The sequence below is a fragment of the Pocillopora verrucosa genome, chromosome 5, assembly GCF_036669915.1.
Source record: "Pocillopora verrucosa isolate sample1 chromosome 5, ASM3666991v2, whole genome shotgun sequence".
Classification (NCBI taxonomy): Eukaryota; Metazoa; Cnidaria; class Anthozoa; order Scleractinia; family Pocilloporidae; genus Pocillopora; species Pocillopora verrucosa.
This window is the reverse complement of record NC_089316.1, coordinates 9,245,851-9,264,418: the sequence shown is the minus strand read 5'-3', so window position 1 is coordinate 9,264,418 and position 18,568 is coordinate 9,245,851. Positions and strand designations below refer to the sequence as shown.

The 18,568-nt window shown below is 38.9% G+C and overlaps 1 protein-coding gene across 2 annotated transcripts; it reads right to left on the bottom strand.

The window, feature by feature from the left end:
• Positions 1 to 33: 33 nt before the first annotated feature.
• Positions 34 to 17,657, bottom strand: LOC131776949 (uncharacterized). 2 transcript variants are annotated; one of them, XM_066167118.1, is made up of 22 exons: positions 16,730 to 17,657; positions 15,547 to 15,650; positions 14,227 to 14,321; positions 13,058 to 13,120; positions 12,830 to 12,921; positions 11,720 to 11,874; positions 11,473 to 11,598; positions 10,497 to 10,557; positions 9,982 to 10,103; positions 9,040 to 9,165; positions 8,582 to 8,644; positions 8,044 to 8,181; positions 7,212 to 7,360; positions 6,835 to 6,933; positions 6,116 to 6,499; positions 5,081 to 5,153; positions 4,434 to 4,496; positions 3,850 to 3,915; positions 3,449 to 3,484; positions 2,243 to 2,350; positions 1,493 to 1,552; positions 34 to 1,365 (listed from the first exon to the last, which is right to left on the bottom strand). In XM_066167118.1, exons 1-22 carry the CDS (start codon positions 17,535 to 17,537, stop codon positions 646 to 648), a joined length of 3,711 nt encoding a protein of 1,236 aa, XP_066023215.1. In that variant the 5' UTR covers positions 17,538 to 17,657; the 3' UTR covers positions 34 to 645. The 2 variants fall into 2 exon arrangements, with proteins under 2 accessions (XP_066023215.1, XP_058949133.2); XM_059093150.2 differs by lacking the exon at positions 3,449 to 3,484.
• Between the last annotated feature and the right edge of the window lie 911 nt (positions 17,658 to 18,568).

The following is an 18,568-nucleotide window of genomic DNA, read 5'->3' as shown; positions in this document are numbered from 1 at the left end:
ATATTTGTCGGAAATTATTCTTAATAAAAATATATAATCTTAAGTATAAATGAAATTTGAGTCTTGAATGCATGAAATTGTTCATTTAACAAGAGTAAATGAGGAACTTTCCTCTGAGGGTAACACACCAATTGTCTTTATGACTTGTAAATGCAAATGTAATTTGCAAACTTTTAGAGCGCTTTTTAATTTAGTGTTTTAAAACCCCACCTATACCAAACTTACTATAACGGCCAATTAGCTCGAAGGAAAAATTGCAAAGGAACCAATGAAAAACAAACGTCATTAAGCGCGAAAAAAAGGCGAGAGAGAAAGCCACGACCGGTTTTAGTTTGAACCTGATTGGTTGAGAAGGTAGCGTGAGTTTTTTAACAATCATAGAGCGTCATGAAGCAAGATCAAATCAATTATGGTATTTCTTTATCACCCGATCTTATAGATAGGTAAACTCTGGAGCCAGGTACAACGCTTTCTTAAGCATGGTTACTAAGTAACAGAATAGTTTTATCTAACAGGCGGTCTTTCGTCATGTAGCTGAATTGCCTTGGTGAGGCTCAGAGTCTTCAGATATCAAGGCCAGCGGTCATTTGAAGAAAAGGGCTATGTAAGAGATGGTGGAAATTAGAGGAAGTCGCCGATTTAGGGTCATCTTTTACGACTGGCATAAGGAGAAGACACATATGACGGAATTGGCGCTGAAGGCTCAAACATTGGGCGTTCGTTTCTGGGTCTGTGACCAGCACTTTTAGACGAAACATCTTCACTGTCCTCGCTCCTAACTGACATTCCATGTTCACTTCGTGACCTAGCAAAGTTGTTTCTCTTTTGTTCTGGCAATTCGCCCCCAAATGAACCAGACAATCCTCGTCTCATTTGGGTGTTTTTGGTAGGTCTTCTTCGATCAAACTCTTCTTCGGAATCGTTCCTATAGTAACGGTTGTGGTGACGATTGTGAAGACCGGGGGTCACATCCGGGAGTGCTACCTGATCGTCACCCAAGTCAAAAGCATAAGCCGGAGAAACTTGCTTTTTCCTGGGTTTGAGTCGCGCCTCCTCGAATGTCTGCAGTGGGGGCTGAGTGCGAGATCTCTGTGGTTTTCTCCCTGGAATGCGGATGGTGAAGCCATACCCGTCCCCGATCAGATAATCAAATTTTAACGAGTCCATCTCTACAACGTTTTTAGGGGGACTGGGTGGGGGTTTCGTGCGTGTTGGCCCTGCTTTCGCCGTTGCCCAGTTCTGCTGATTTTTATTTGCAGCAAACATGTAATACGCCACACGTCTCTGAGCGGTGATGAAGTTCATCTCTGTGTCATCCGTTACGGCGAGAACCTGCGGTGATTGTTGAGGTTCTTGTGTTGCATACTAAAATGAAAAAGAAAAAGTTACATAGGCAAATTAATAACATTTTGAGATAATTTTTTTTGTTAGAGTAGACAAATGTTAATGTAAATTATGCTTCTCTGGTTATTTGAAAGTTTCCTCTTTTTACCTTTACAAGGAAATCTTTATTCTCTGCCTCCTGTGAGCCACCGTTTTGCGATTCCTCTCTCTGTATGAAAAAGAACAAATGTTTTTTTTCGTCTTTATTTGCTTGATCAGTTGAACCACTCAGCTTGTCGATCCCCGTGAGTCACTGTGGGTCCTTAAGAAGTCAGGAAGGCAACGTCGAGGGAGATGAATTTACATTTTCAGTTAAAAATTCGCAAATGACTGGATGAGTTTACCACCTCAATCTCGGCATCTCGTATGTGATCAGAGTGGAGTTCCGAATGGAAACTTAAATAATTTGGCGCGGGGTCTCCGTTCTCAGACCACGCAAATTTTGATGATTTCAGATTGCTTTGCAGATGGTAGCTAAAATATTTGCAAAGTTTTAGAACGTCACCGTCGTGGTTTGCTCTGGTGTGGCATAATAGCGTTTTAACATTTCGTTCAATTCCTAGCTGCGGATTGCATTATTCAATTTATCAGCATTTGAGGCCTTTACGAAAAGTTATTTCTTACCCTTTTTGGTAACCTAGCGGCTTTAGCAACATCAATAACACAGGTTAATTGATGACCATGTGAGACAATTCCTTTAGACCAAATTAAAATTTGCAATCCGCCAATATAACCCAATATGAAATTAAGATGTCTAGATTTATCTAAGTGTATGTGCGGTAAACTGTTTGAAATTATTTTTGAGGCATCCAAACTTGTCTGCAGTTCTAATTAAATAGAGAAGACTAAACGTGTTTACCTTTTTCGCTCGGTTTTGAATCCTCTCTTGAGAGAAAATAGGGATTCCACCATTTGTCCGGTGCACATAAGGATTCACAAACTTTCCAAAGTTCGTCTTTATCTTTTTCTGTTTACAAGAAGATTACAAAGAATTGGTCAAATCACTTATTTATGCGAGGAATGCGCATCAAAGTGTGGAGTCTTCAAGATGAACTTGTCCCCAGGCCACCGCAAAGAGCTTGCCCTCAACCCACCCTCCTCCCCCGCCCCAGTTATTGCCCCAAATGATTCTGAATAAGCTTTTTATTTCATAAATGCCCCACCCATCCCACCCCTTCATCTCCCAGTCATTCACAGAACAGTCTGAAAATAATGTTCAGGTATAGAACAAGATGGAAAGCTTTGACTGACCTCGTCAACACTACCGAATTCGACGTCTGAGTTTATTTTGTTATAAACTAATCAACTCTTTCACTCCTAAGATCTCATTTATAATTCTCCTTATTGTCTTTTCATGATTCTTACGATATTAGTTCGGAGAATTTGGCATTGGATCAACTCATACCCCCCTTATCGATATTTTTCTGTATTCTCATCACTTCTCTGCTTGCTACTGTATCGATAATGTAAGGAGAAATTCTGTCTTGGTCACTCTCCCGGTCGCAGTGAAAGGGTTAAAGGTGCCGTTTGAATCTTTTTCAATGTGGTGAAATAAAAAAGATAACCTATTTATCTTCTTGTTTCGAGGCTCCCCTAAACTCCCGATATCATTTAACCAAAACATCTTACGACTCTGTACGAGCCCAGAGATCGTAAATGCGATCGTAAGTTTTCCTGGCATGACTTTGAAACGCTCAACAAAGATTATAACAAATTTAAAATAATTTCATAGAAAACTGTAAACAAATCGTTTGGTTTTATTCATTAAATAACGGGAAAAAAAGACTTGTCAATCGAGAGTCTGTCAAAATTATTCTTGCGAAATTTAAATGGTAAAATTCGGTAAGTTATGTTACAGTTATGGGTACTTTAAATATTTTCGACAACTTCCTGCTTTTTTTCATTGTGGTTGTTGTAATGGTTTACTTTTCGTTGTTTTAAATATTAGGACCAAATTGTGGTTATGTTTAATTCTAAACTATATTCATAAATAAGAGCCTGGTAAGTATTCAAGTAAGTTAGTCTCATATTTTGGGTACTTTTATTAGTAGGAACAATACTTTACTGTGTGGATATTTCCACGCCATTCCCTACAGGTGTTCTGTCAAGGAACGATAACATCTGAGTTAGACAAGAAGGCAATTATGCATGCTTTTCATGAAGAGCAGTTAAACCATTTAGGTGCATTTTGCATTTAATGCAGGTCATCTAAGTACTAAATCTCTGATGTTGCGTTATGTTCAAAACTCGCAAAGCTTTTTCGCCGTTTATCTCAATCTATCAATGAAACGCCTAACAGAAATATTTACAATGGCTGTTAATAAGTGAATGCTTCTAATTTCTGCTGTGGATAATATTTTAAAAGTTAGGGGAAATTTATCAGAATCAATTTTGCTGTTTGCCTTGCTGTAAAGACTACGCCTAAAATTTCCAAACCCAATCCTCTAACTTTTATTTAGGTCCTACCTCCTTCATGCCGCCACTCTCGTCTGCCGTTGCACTGTCACCAGTTTCTGAAGCCCCGGGAGGTTTCTGAAAGACATTTGAAGAGAAAGATTATTTAAAACAATTTGTTAGTACTTTACGCTACCCAACGTAACTAGAAATGTATTATATATTTCTTTTCTTTGACAATTTGGTTCTAAACTGGCTTCTGCCAAGAAGAAATTTTCTGGAAACAATTCCCAGATTACCACATCTTTTAGCAAATTTCCGACCAAAGCCGGCAAGCTTTTCCCGAATGCAACCTGAATTCAATTTTGTTTTCCATGGTGCACTTTACAGATAAACATCTCTTGTAAAGATATATCGAGCAAATTTATAGCAATGCGACGTGGAGATGCATCGCAAAACACTTTCACAAAAAATTGTCGTTATCTGCGCGTTTTTCTAAAGTACCGGTTACCCGGTGATTCCTGACGTCATAAACGCTAATGGTATAACTATGGAAACAAGCGCGCGCAAAATTTCGAATCCAGCGCGAGAACGTTGGGCCTTGAAATATAATTAACGACTAAACATGGGTACATAACGTTACAAATGAAGCTTACCGATAATGTATCCCACCAATGTTTAGCTTTCTTTTTCTTCTTTTTCTTCCTCCTTCTTTCCCCCTTGAAAATCGTAAAAAAAAACCATCGGAATTAAGTACGCACATTTAGCACTTACATTTTTTTCCTTCTTTCAATTATGTCAAATCAAAACTTCAACTTTGACGTTTGTTCGTCTCCATGCATGTTACATCAAGGTAACCGAAAGTTCAAAAACACTTTAGACCTCCAAAACCACAATTGATAAACCGGAAGCACATATGGCAGACTACTCGGTCGGCCCGGGTCTAGTTGCACGAAAGGGAGGCTAGTGAGTCCTGAAGTTTCGTTGCGGAAAATTGTCGGTATTCAGTTCACTTCTTTGAAAAAAGCAATAGTAAAGAATCAAACTCCAGTCAATGATATAATGAATAAAGCTGACTACCAGATACAGTAAATGGTTAGTGGTTTAAAGGACGTACTTCGCTTTCTGCTGAAGAGCGATCGATTCCACGAATAACGTGATCTATCATTCGCTAAAGAAGCGGGGCGAAGGAAATTAAGAAAATCCCTCGATTAGCGTGAGCCCACGAAGGTTCGTGACCGGTACAGGCGATTTTTTAACAGTCTTCTTGTTGACATGCGCAGTGCATAGGTTGTACACTTACGGTATTGCCACTGGATCCCGGCTCATCTTCCTTGTCATCAAAGTCATTGTCGTCGCTGTCTGAGTCACTGGAGCTACGAAGAAAGGAATCGATTACAAAAAAATTTCAACAGTGTTAAATTGTAGTGGGTTTGCTACGCTTTGCTCTCTGATCAGTCAGAAATACGCGGACGATCTTCAGCTATAAAAAATCAGATGCAAATCTTAAAACCACCTTCGATTTGGTGGGCGCACTTTCCCGCGCTGGGAGTACCTCGTTTGTTTCCCGCGTTCATAAACCTTGGCACGTTTTCCGCGCTTGGCACTGACTGCAACGTTTAAGGAGCTAAACCACGATATTTCACTTTAAGTTTATTTTACGCTAAACAAAACTATCGTGAAATTAGAGAATACCACAAAATATAAACATGCAAAGATAGAAAAATACTCTAGACACAGTATGAAACAGAGACGGAAAGAGGCTGAATGAGGATGGAGTAAATTTACACAGATTTAAAGTGGCGAACTTGATAAATTTCGCCAATTTTTTCCAGATTTATAAACTGTGACTTACGATCTTCAAGAGATCGCAATTCTATGTAACCACGCCAGCCATTTTGTCATTTTGCAACTTCGGACTTAACCCTTTACACTCTAACATCAGTATGCATATTCTCCATACTGTTCTCTATACATTTCCTTGAGCACTGGTATGGAGAATTTGTTTACTAATCGCGAGCTTCTTTAGTTGGTGATCATCTCCTTTATTCTCATGACCTCAATGTTTGACTCAGGAGAGATATTGTAAGGAGAAAGTAGATGCAAATCACTCTAAAGGTTGAAAGGGTTAAGCGCACTTTTAGTTAGTTCCAAGGATCAATGTCAATATCTGACCAGCTGTGCACCCACCCCTCCCCTAACCTAATATTGACCCTAACTTGTTATTAGTTAAGTGATGTTGGGTTAGGGGAGGGGTAGGTGCGCAGCTGCTAAAGCACTGATATTGATTTAGTTCTACCGATGAAATAAACCGTGAACAAAAATATCACTGACTTACTCTGACTCATCGAAGCGGTCCACAAGATTTAAATTATCTAGTATTTTCAAGCAATCGTTAAACGAGTCCACGTGGACACCTTTGACTGAAACTTCCACATCATTCTCATGTCCCTCTGTGGGCGTTTGCAGTCGAACATCCATAAAATTCACGGGTTTGTTCTTTGAGACTGGAAATTCCTTGGCACCAGATTCATTTGCTTCCTCGTTCTTCTTTAATGAATCGTTTCGTTGATTTCTTTCGTTTGCTTCTGTATTTTCGAGGCTGTTATAAGCAGCGCTGTCTTTGGAAACATTCTCCACATTGAAGTTGCCTACCATTTGACGAAGAATGTCTCGAGTCATCTTGCAAGCCAGTTCTACGAATGCCTGGGTCATTTCACTTCTATAAATAGAAGAGACATTCTGGTAATTACTAAATGGCTGAAACAAGGCAACTAAGGGGAAAATCTAACAGAATTTCTGTAAAAGTACCAAAAATGATTCACTTCATGTAGGGAGTCAGCACTAAAGACTTCCGTGAGAGAGCTCCAGACTTAAGCCCCGGCGAAGGTCACTGTTAAGTATTCTTGTATGCTTTATTCCCACAATGCCTTGCAAATGCCCCGAAAGGAACTGTGAAACCGTGGCTGCATGCTAAGTTTAAATCCGCGAACTAGAATTGAGTAAGACTGCTAAAGGTTCTTGCCTAACTCAACTCATTCACGAACATTCTCTCACCGGTTGCCACTCTTTGCTTCTGAGTACTCCAACAGTACTTCACAGAAATGTCGACCCATCTCTTCAAAGTCCCCAACATGAAAATGTCTACCTTTCTCACTAAAAAAGAAGTATGAAAACAGTGTCATGCTTAAATAAATGTAAGCGAACAATTGTATATAGAAAGCGACTATTAAGCCCTAAATTTCAACCCTTTCGCGTTCAAGTTTCTTCAAGCTTTAACTAATTGAAAGCAATGACCCCATCAAAGCCGGCCCAGAGTGGGGTTTTATAGCTTTGCGCAGAAAAAAATGTAACAATTAAATCAGCCACTTATGAAGCTTGACATCTTATGTCTGCATGTATGATGATAAAGAGATGCATTCTCTATAACTTACATGTCACCAAAGTTAGCGCCACAGAATGTCGCCTCCATGGTAAAGCTGTTCGTAATTCCCATTTGACGCCACATGACCACACGCGCTGTTGACTCCTTGCACTTGCGCACTCGGAATTTACAACCACTGAATGAGAATTTGTCTGGAGCCTGGAAGAGAAAAAAACATTTTTTTGCCCTCTGGGGCTCGTTTCTCTAAAGTTCCTTTAACTTGAAAATTTAAATTTAAGGAGTAGTGGTGTGGGTCTTAGTTCAGAGACGGGTTCACTTTGGCACTTTCATAATGTCTTTATTATTTATTTATTTTTTATTTATTTATTAGCGATATTTATGCAGGCTAACCCAGTTCAGCTTCAAGCTGGTTTGAATGCAGGTCTGTTATTAAAAGCTAGATCTCGAAAGTACACATGGCAAAGAAAAAACAGGTTTTCGAGAAAAGTAAGTGCTGGAAAACTGGAACTTTCGAGAAACGGGACCGGGACATAAAATTTCTCCCCAAAATTGTTGGAGCCTAATAAGTGACAATAATTATGTGCTGTAATTTGCGAATACGTTATTGTGAGCTATTTATCTGCACTCCTAGGACTTTTAGTTAGTATTAACATCGGTATTTCTATCTGTGATCATCCCCAAAATTTTTTTTTTGTTTTTCACCACTTCAACGTGTCATTTCTTTAGCAACACCCATCATCTCGATTTTAAGTTAATTTTGAATCAAGCGCTGGTCAACGCGCGTGCGCGATAGAACTTTAAAAGTAAAGAGGTGCAGAATTACAGCAGCAATCATCACATGTGCGCGTTATGGACCTGTTGATGCGGAGGTCAGTACTAACCTTTTGGGACATCATCCAAGGAAAAAGTCGCTCCTCGACAAAGTCACTCATCGATGCCATTTTGGGGTCAGCCGTGCAGCCGTACATGAAGACGTTTGGCTTTCGACTATGTCCATGAAGATCACAGTAAATGATAACCTGGAATGAAACGTTTTGGTTTTGAAAAAGCTTTGCTTTGGACTACAATCTTTTGAATAGGGAGAAAGCAACACATGGCCTTTCACTACATCTAGGCAGTTCGGGAAGCCGCAAAACTGCACAAAAATGTCTCTTTCAAATAGGTACTCTTATCCCCTCTGAATCAACGAACGCTTTTCATTTTAAAAAAATATTTTCACGTCATCATGTTCCCACCAATAGCCCAGTTCGATCTTTCTGTATACATGCATAAACCAGACACAACTCATAATTCATTTACTCGCTATGACGAAGGGGTAACGCTCGAAACGTCAGCTTTCTAAACTCTTTAAGGTGGTCAATTTACATTTATCAACTCAGTTGATAACACTAAATTTTTTATCTTTAAACTTTCTTTTACCTGATGGTCCTTTTTGAATGACTCCAGCATATTCTTCATGTGCCAAACAGTTGGAAAGCTCTCCTGTCACGTAAGAAATTCAATAGCTCAGGGTTTCTTTACAAGCCACGAGCATCCACTTTTAATTTGAAGAGTAGCCTTCAACAGTGTGTACCACTAAAAGTTTAGGTCTAGTGTTGTTGCTATTGTTCAAACACAAAAAGTAATTTTGGAAGCAAAAAGTCGATACTTGCTTTAGGCGATTGTTTTCGTGCATAGCCAGTGAGCTACTTTTGCCTCGCTCCCTCAGACTTTTTGGAAAGTTTCAATCTAGTTGTTCTTCGTGACAGATTATTGACCTTTCATTATTTTATTCACGTTTTAGAACATATTTATGTTCTAGTTGTCTCATTCAAATTGATAAACAGCCATTGGAAGTATGCGTATGTAACCAATTTTTCATAAAAAGCAGTTGTTACCTTCTTGGGGTCTTTGTACGTCCTGTTCAAGTCTCTGGCAGCTAAATTCGTTCTGTAGTTACCAACAATTACGCCGTCTGGATTCAGCATTGGAACTAGCTTGAACACGAACTTTCGACGAAGTTTCTGCACACAGAAGACGAAAAGAAATGTAAGTGACTTTTACACGGCTCTAATATATCAGGAAAGGATCTTAATGGCGTCAGTTATAGCTTTTACAGCTACCGGTTAAAATTTCGGCCATTATACGGCTAATGCTTAAATTCTTTCCGTTACCACTAACAGAAAAATTTTTTACGGTTTTCTTTTTTGCGACTTAAGGTTAAAATCTGGCTATAGTACACCTAACAGCTAAATTTTTTTGGGCCGTTTTACAGATAACAGTAAACCCCAGCGAAACCCTCTTATAACGTGAAAAAAATATAAAGTCACATCAAAAGAAACTCATCATTTCTAATGAAAACTATGATGGCGACAAATGGTAGTTCTGTACTTTTCCTTGATTAAAAGAAAACAGAGCGGAGATTTTTACATGACCTCATAAGGTCTTGGCAAAAACGAAAACAGCGGAAAGGTTGGAATAACGCATAAAAAGTGGTTTAAAACTGAATTATCAATCATTTGAGACAACGCAGAAAATCATGGAAAACAGGAAACTTTATCTATCTACCTGTCAGTAAATCGGTTAAAAGGTTATAAAGTGCAGAACCAGTGCAAAGCTTTCTAAAGGTTACTCGAATCAAGCTGAGATCGGTAATTTCAAGGTACAGCAAATTTTATAAATCAATAACCGCCCCATATAATTCATCGATTCGTTATGGTAAAATGCCTTTGAAAACATGCAGGAGTCTCCACGAAAACGCCACCACCAATGAATAACTGTTAACATGGTTGGTTGACTATAATCCACTTTGTTTGAGGGAAACTGGAAACTACTGGTACCTCTGCAATATGATGACCGCTTGTAAGGAAGTCCAGCATGCCTTTCATCATCCAACTAGCGTTTGTTTCTCCCGGATGTACCCTGGCGCTCACAACAACACCAAGCTTCTCGCTTTCTGGAACTGTAAAAATAAAAGCATGTTGTGGTAAGCTACAGCACAAGTGATATAACCTCCATCTCTCATCCAACATGAGAATTGTAACTAAATAACGAAAATAAAAAAAACTGGCGATATACTTCCTAAACAGAGCTTAGGATCTATATCATAGTTGTTATCTCTCCTCCAGGATGCGGAAAAGAGAGGAGCTTGGGAACGACATTGGGATTAAAAGGGCTATGAGCAATCGTTCGTTCCAAGCCCCAACAAAATATGGCCCAAGAAGATAAGTTCCGCGGCCATTGGGACAAAGAGATAAACCATTGAGCTGAACTATCTAGGGCAATAGTAGCATCATTTCAAAAAAAAGACAATTGAGGACAGTGATATCCATACAAAAGGTCACATTGAGATTACCTTGAGAAGATGTGATAGTCAGCACATGGCAATTGTTTCCGGCCATAGTTTTACACAGTACCTGTGAGAAGTGAGAACAGTGGAGCTTTAAACATTTTACACCCTAACATCAGTATGCATATTCTTCATGCTGTTCTCCATAAATTTCGTATGGCACTGACGAGAAGAATTGTTTAACAATTAAGAGATTCTTTAGCTGGTGATCTTTTCAAATATTTTCGTGACCTTAATGTATGAGGGGTGATATTGCGAGGAGAAATTAGATGCTAGCCGCTCTTAGAGGTTAAAGGGTTGATGTTGCAAAACTTGACGAAAACAACTCTACAGAAACCCACTTTAATTTGTATTTAGCCGAACTTAACCACGAAATTTTGAGTAATTATGAAGGAAAAAGGGAACTGCCGTTTAGTCGTTGTTAAAGTCAACAAACAAATTCTGACCAAAGTTATCATAACAGACTAGAAAGACTGTAGATCCTAACATCAGTATGCATATTCTCCGGAGTGTTCTCGATATATTTCCCATGGTATTAGTGGATTAATTTGTTAAAAAAATCAGGTGTTTTTTTAGTTGGTGATCATTTTCTTCACTCTCATGATTATAATGTTTGATTCAAAAGTGATATTGTAAGGAGAAATCAGATGTTGGTCACTGTTACGGATTAAAGATAGAGCCGGAATATTAAGACGGATTTCAAATGAAGAACTTGAAAACGGCCTAAATTTTCCAAGCTAGACAAACTGTGACATTCTTGGACTTAGAATAGACCCTCCTTCTCGGCGAAGTCGCGTCGCACGGAATTCTGGAAGTTCTACTCTTAGTGCGCCTCAATCCCAGAGTTCCGCGAGGTGCGCTAACATCAACCTTTGTTTTTTTCTGATTTTTTTAACTCGTGTGACGGACTTCGCCGAAAAGGAAGGATTTCTCGTAGTCTATGATATAATCTTTCTGGGTAAATATTTTAAAGTTTATTTACCTCCTGTTGAACGTGTTGAGAGGTCTTCGGATTATCGATGATGGACCGTAAGTAAAGTTCCAAGTCAGTGTAAGTGTACGGATAACAGTGAGCAAGGTAACATGTGTCATCCTCATGTGGAAACTCCTAAAAAAATTAACCATGCAAGTAATTTTACGTAGAGATAATCAAATACGATAGTTTTCCTATCAAATCTGACCACCAGAGCAGAGATGGTTAAAAACTAGAAAACAAAGCTAAAATTTACCATGTGAAATGTGAGAGTGTAGTAGACGTATTCCCGTTGAAGCAAAGGATTTTTATAAGATGAAGTCTTATAATAACTAATAAGTGAACCGACTCTTTTCCAACCCAGACCTCTCGCTTTAGCATCACGCTCGGAGTACATCAGTGGTTTCATTCCTGAAACGAGAAATACACGTCACGTTCACGTCACGAGTTACCCAACAAGAGCAGAGAATTCATTACATTTAGTCTCTGTGGAATTAAAAACTTATTACAGCCCCGAACAGAGTGATAGTCTTTTCATAACATTTGCTTATTATTGCGGAACTTTCACGACCCGACCGTGATCGTATTTCGGGATTTCTAAGTAACCTTTTCGTGCTGATGTCCTCCTCCTCGGATCCTGAGTTCCGTGTTTGACCGCTTTCAAGGGAGAATATGCAGCGAGGCAAGCGACGCAGGCCATGGTCCATGTCATAGACGACCACGCCCATTGAAAAGTGACCTGACATCGTCTTAAGATTTTGCACTTTTTCAAATCCCATACTTGAGATTTTACAGATATCAGAACAATAGTTAACTGAATACGTTTCGAAAGCAAACAGCTCCAATAAAAGATCTAAATATTCTACAGCGGAAAGCGCGCAGCGCAACACTATAACGAAGAGAATGTGGTAACCAACGAAGGCAAGAAAAATTGGTCGTAACATCAGAACCGCAAGTTTGTCCGAGCACTACGCAACCGGCCTTAACTTCACTTATGAGAGGTGCGTTTGAAGCAAGATAAATCTCTAACGTGGAATAGCCAAAGAGATAAGAATTTCAAAACTTAATTTGCAGAAAATAATATTAAAATATTTTTAGAAGGCCATGATTCGCTAAAAATTGTTAATTTTTTCGGTAAATATGTTCTAAGCCAAGGTATAAATAAATTTTAGCAAAAAGCAAAAATTCATAAATGGAAGAGTTTCCACTGACGTCAAGCCCAGTAGGGTTGTTATTGATCAGACTTGCGGAGAAAGTAAAATTCCGAGCATCGCTTTTAAGCTTGTCTGAATATATTCTTTATTATAGAATGAGATTAAAAAAGAATAAAATATCTGGAGAAAATTGTCTGATAACTAAAACCCACCGTAATTGTATAGACTGTCTTTTTTCAGCAAATTGATTATGTTAAACTTGTAAGTGGTGCCAGGTACCATGTCTTGGACACGGAAATAATACCTATTATGGGACAGAAAAGAAAGATTTTAAGCTTTTTTTTTTCTTTTCCTTCTTCGTTTAGCTATGTCATAATTACAGTTATTTTGTGTTTTTGATAACAAACTAGGAATTATAACTGTAAAACTGTTTTCCTTACCATTGCGTGTGTCGTTTGGTGTACAAGTCACAACTGAGAATAAGATCATACTCATAACTTCCTCTGAAAGACAGGGATGGCAAGGAAATCAAATAGAGATCATAGCTCAAAGGTGCATCATAAGGGTTCCTTACCAGGGTCAGCTCAAGAAATAAAAATTATCTGTTATAAACCAGAACCAATAACTGGGCAGCAGAACTTAAAAGATTGAACTTTTACAGTAATAACTTAACTTGACAATACTTTTAAAGAATATTTCAAATCAGGGTCAAAAAAACTCTGGAACTGCTAACCCTAACCCTATGCCACCCTATCAATAGCAAAACTTAAATCATTTACTACTATATATGTCATCACACAAGTTCAATTTAAGCTCAGACTGGTTCCAAGTATTTCCTTTGTTCTGATTGGTCAAATTGGGGTTGGTTAAAAGATAAATTTACTAAATGTGACCACTAGTGTAACTTTTGAACAATTTCAGTTCAAAACTCTAAATTAAAAGTGAAAATAAAACCAAATAATAAATTGGATGTTGGTAGTAGCATTTCCATGGAGTGGCTATTTGTCCAGCATGTTCTGGTAAAATTGGAATTTAGAGTCCTGATTTTGTGAAGGGAGCAAAAGTGGAAAACCTGGAGAGATTACTTTGGAGCAAGGACAGGAAATCACAAAAATTCAAACCACAAGTGACCTCAGGTTTCAGGATCAAGCTGGGGCCACAGGTGAGGGGGGGGGGGGGAGCTAATATATTCACTTCCATGCTATCCCTACAGCCTAACGCCCTCATGTGTCTGTTGAATGAATGCTAGTTGTTTATGATTAATGGCAGCACCAGAACAAAAGTCAGGGGAGTCCAGACACCTCTTCTCCCACCATCCCCTTAATCATACCTCTGGGGGTCTTTACTTCTCATCTGATACCAAGAGTGTAACACTGGGTGAAGGGGAGGAGGGAGGGGTGTGGGTTGATTAAGAAGTAATCATGGACCTCCTTACAAATATATTTTAATTGCCCAGCCAACAACAGTTACAAACAGGAAAGGGGGGGAGTGATTTAACAAGAAACCTTTGGCATAATCAGTCACTGTTCGATGTTCAGCTTAGTGCTTTGGACCAATGAAAAGAAAACTAAAAGAGCAGAAATGTAAGTTCTATGGACTCAATGCTTACATTCTCTTGACCTGCTTCAGGTTTCCACATTCAAACCTTGATTCAAAGGTAAGACAGGGAGGACACCCAGCTGGAACATAATGAGCTTGGTTACCCTGTGACACAAAAGAACATTTTTTTTGTTTTGAGACATGCAGTTAATATTTGATCAATGAATTAGAACTCCTAAGACAAAGCAAAGGATGTTGTCTCACTGGCAGTCAATTAGCATGGTGTGAAAGATACTGTAAGGGGAAATTAAATACCAGTCACTCTTAGGTGTGAAAAAGTTAGCATCAGAAAGAGGTTTTGCTTATGCAAACCCAAATGAAGCATGGGAAATTTATGGAATTTTAAAAACATGTGTGAGCTTGGCTTACACATGTTTAGTCAGTTCCTCATTTTTCAAAATCAATACACTCAACCAACTATATCTATGAATGCATGAAGCATCTTGGAGTATTTCACAAAACAGTTGGTACATATACATATTTTGCAGGATGCAGTTAATTAATAATTAATGTTACTAGCTTGGGAAATCGCTGGCACTTTTGTAACCGAGTGAGTTAGACACTCATAAGGAATCCTACATTAAATGGTTCCTATGTGACATGCAGTGAAACAATTGAGTGAAACCATGTAGAGACTGAGGTCTCCACTGTTGACACTCCGTCTTTTCATATCAGTTACATTCTTTGTTTCAAAGGCATATAATAATTTTCCACCGGTTCCAGGTTTGCCTGAGGCCATACCGCTTTAAGATTGTCTGTAATAAATACGGTAGAAAATGAAAAATGTAACGGCTTTGCCGATGTCAAAAACCGATACCAGTTTGATCGCTAAACCGACAGGCGCAAACTAAGAATTTGTACTGGTACACACGACCAAGAAGCCAAACTCAGCAAATATTTCAGACATTTCTGAGGAAACAAACAAATTCACTGCAGGCTGGAATGCGTTTGAAAGCGGTCAGAGCTTTTACCGTGATGCGAATGGAGCCTGGCCCAGAGAGGCAGATTCACAAGGTGCAATTCTGAAATATGTATGTGTAATTACAGTTTCGCAATAATTTTTAATCTAATTTGAACCCTCAACCTGCAACCTGCAAAATATACGCGCCGTACATTATACCATCTTCGTCTACACTACTCTCTATAGCATAGAGCATTTAAGGAGTATTGTCACCACTCCTAGTGGGTTACAAGTATGATTAGGAGATTACCCCCTTGGTCGGAATTATAATGGGTGGACATTGTCATTAGCTGAATGCAGCCATGTTCACCTTGACCATTTGCAGAAATAAAACGAAGTATTCTAACTTTCAATGTGTTAATTGCATACCTCCCCTCTGTTCTGTCGTTCATAAACTGTGAGGTTTCCTCGCCACTGTTGAGGATACAGGGATTCTTCATTAGGTACTTTGTGTCCAGCATTGGCATTTTCAGCTGAAAAACAAAAAAAATTGATGATGCAGAGACAACATAAATAGCTTCCAAAATAATCTACTAAATACCACTTCTTCCTCACACAGCCCCCCCCGCTCATTGGTGTTTATTTGATTCCCTAATGCTTAAAACTTTTTTCCTCTTTCCACGCCACGACCGATTGAAAGAATTTTTTCACAGTGGGATTTCAAAAGTAGCCAGCTGGTGTTCTCCTTAAGCAACCTCCCCGCTATTATCTCGACACAAACACCAACTAGACAGAAATTTTAAATGCAAATCTAATGACACCAATGTTTGACTAAGAGGATGTGTTACAACAATATCACTTGACAGCAACCTTTCGCAAGGCATTATTCAAATTATTATGCCGTAACTCGAGAGATTTTATTCCCTTTGCGTTGCGGCTGGTACTATATATTAAGTGTTAGTTAACAAATTAAAACATTGTTACTAGCGCAGATTGCTTTTTCAATGCGAGATATGTTTTGAATGGCTTCAAACAATATTTCTTTGTTTGTTTATCCTGCCTGCGTGACTGTTAATATTCAGCGCTATTCAGCCACGTCTGCTTTTCACATTTGCGCTTGAACCTTTCAAAACACGAATTTAATCGCCTCGCTCTTTGGGAATTGTATAGAATATTTTATTGCAAAAAGATTTATCTGATTGTGAAAATGTAAATGCTCAATCTGAAATATAGAAATTATAATGATTTGGTATGGAAATGCATCAATCTCGATTATTCATTTCACCGACGTTAACCGACTTTTGTAATGTGATCCCAAAGCCAATGTCGATTTCATATGCGTGACTTGTTAATTGCATGTTGTGAAGTACTTTAGACTAAACTTTACTGGAAAATTATGAAACACGCTAACGTTTGTTCCTAATTTTTCCGTAACCAATGCGCTTAAAACATCTAAAAGTCTTCAAATTACGCGCGAACGCACACAATTATCACAAGGTCCATGGAAGGCGTGAATTAGTTTCAATGTGTGCCTAATGGAAATCCAGTTCGCAAACAAATAGATTTGTTGACATGCATGGCGAACTTTTCAACTTAAAAGCATTTCACCTACCTTCCGTGTTCAACCTTTCGACAAAATCGGGGATATAGTGAATATGTTTCTGACATGAAAAACGCGGTAGGTGATCTTTGGGCCAAAATGGGCCAGGGATGTCATGTTGATCGCCATTGTGATCGATCCATACACATCCTGGTGAACGTTTATAAACAACAGTAGTGTTTGCGTTTGAGCACGTTTTACCTGCATTATCGAGTGCAGCTCGCGTGTAAATGCTAAATCGTTTGTTAAAGTCGCTAGATAAAGGATCTATGTCGTCGAAGTCACGAACAGAATTTCTTGTCGAAGATTGATCGAACTTAAGAGATCTCATCGAACGTCTGATCGCGTACTTCTGTAAATATTGTTGACGTCTCTGAAACAACACCCCGTCGTCATCATGAAAAGACGGATAGCTGTAGTTACGGTTTTCTGTTGTTCTGTGTTTATCAGAGTCTTCCATCTCTATCTGCCTCCTCCGTCGCTCTTCTGCAAGCCGTTGTTCGTGTAATTTTTTTCTCTTTTCACCCGGTGGAGTTCCTAAAGCGGCCCGCACTTGAGATTGTATACTTTGCTCTACGGATCTTTTGATAGCAGCCACCCAGGATTTTCGATCTCTTTCGTCTTCGAACAAACGTTTGGCCTTCTCTGCAGACATCACTTCTATTTCTCGATGCAACTCCTCCTCTCTCTTCGATTTCCAAAGTCCATCCGCTAAGAAGCCCTCGGCCGTTTTTTCAACCAGTGCATATGCCTTTCCTCGCTGCTTTCTCTCCAGTGACTCTGCACTAAATTCTAACTCGTCTGATTCTTCCAAAGACATCTCGCGTCAGAGAAGTCGACGTTTCGTGAACGATTATTTACAAAGGGATTTCAAACAAAACCGAAAATAAGGACATCCCGTTTGATCATAGCGTGTCGTCTACCCGCAGAAAAGCACACAGGCGAATTAGCTTTCTGTTTCCATAGCAATCCGTTTTGTTTGCCGCAAAAGGTTTCAATTACTTCACACATTGTTTGACATGTGAGTTTGTGTAGACAAAGGGGTTTGATTAATACTTAAAATTGACTCTTCAATACAAGAAAACCACATCATGTAGGTATGAAAGTTCATTTACAAGTAAACTGGTTTCCAAATATTGACTTAACGAGACGAGAAAATCAACGAGTGTACTCACCCAAGCGTATGTTTTGCGTTTGAAAAGATACACGACCTACTGCACAATGACCACCGCAAATTAAAACAGGCCTTTCGATAAACGATGAAACGGCAGAATTTCTATAAGCAATTATGACTGATTTCAAGGTCGAATCTCCTCCATCTTATTCTAGTCTACTCTACTTAGCGGTCCGTGACCTTGTCCAGAAACCTAGAACGAGAAAAAGTATCGCAGCATTCGCAATTGTTTACGTCGAAACCTTGGTGTAATTGCGATATAAATCTACGCAAACATGCTTTGGGGAATTAGTTCTCTCTTCGGATGACCGCGGATAAATTTTCATACGTAGGTATAATTGCAACTGCGGTGCAAAATTAAACGTTACTTGCAACGTTGAAAAGTTCTTGATTGCATCTCTGTACAACGAAATCGAGGAAGAGCAAGCGAAGTACCTCTTCCGAATAAACTAATATTCTGGCAAATAAGTGTCAGAAAAAAATGATCAAAACTCATTTTCAGAAAAATTTTCATCTTTTAACCCAGAAACCCCTAAGAGTGATTATGATCTAATTTCTCCCTACAATATCAGGAGACTACAGGAAGTGATCACCAACTGAAATAGCTGTTGTTGTTAGCCTGACAAACTCTCCGCGTCAGCACCTTAGGAAATCAGACCCTTATATCTTACTTTAGG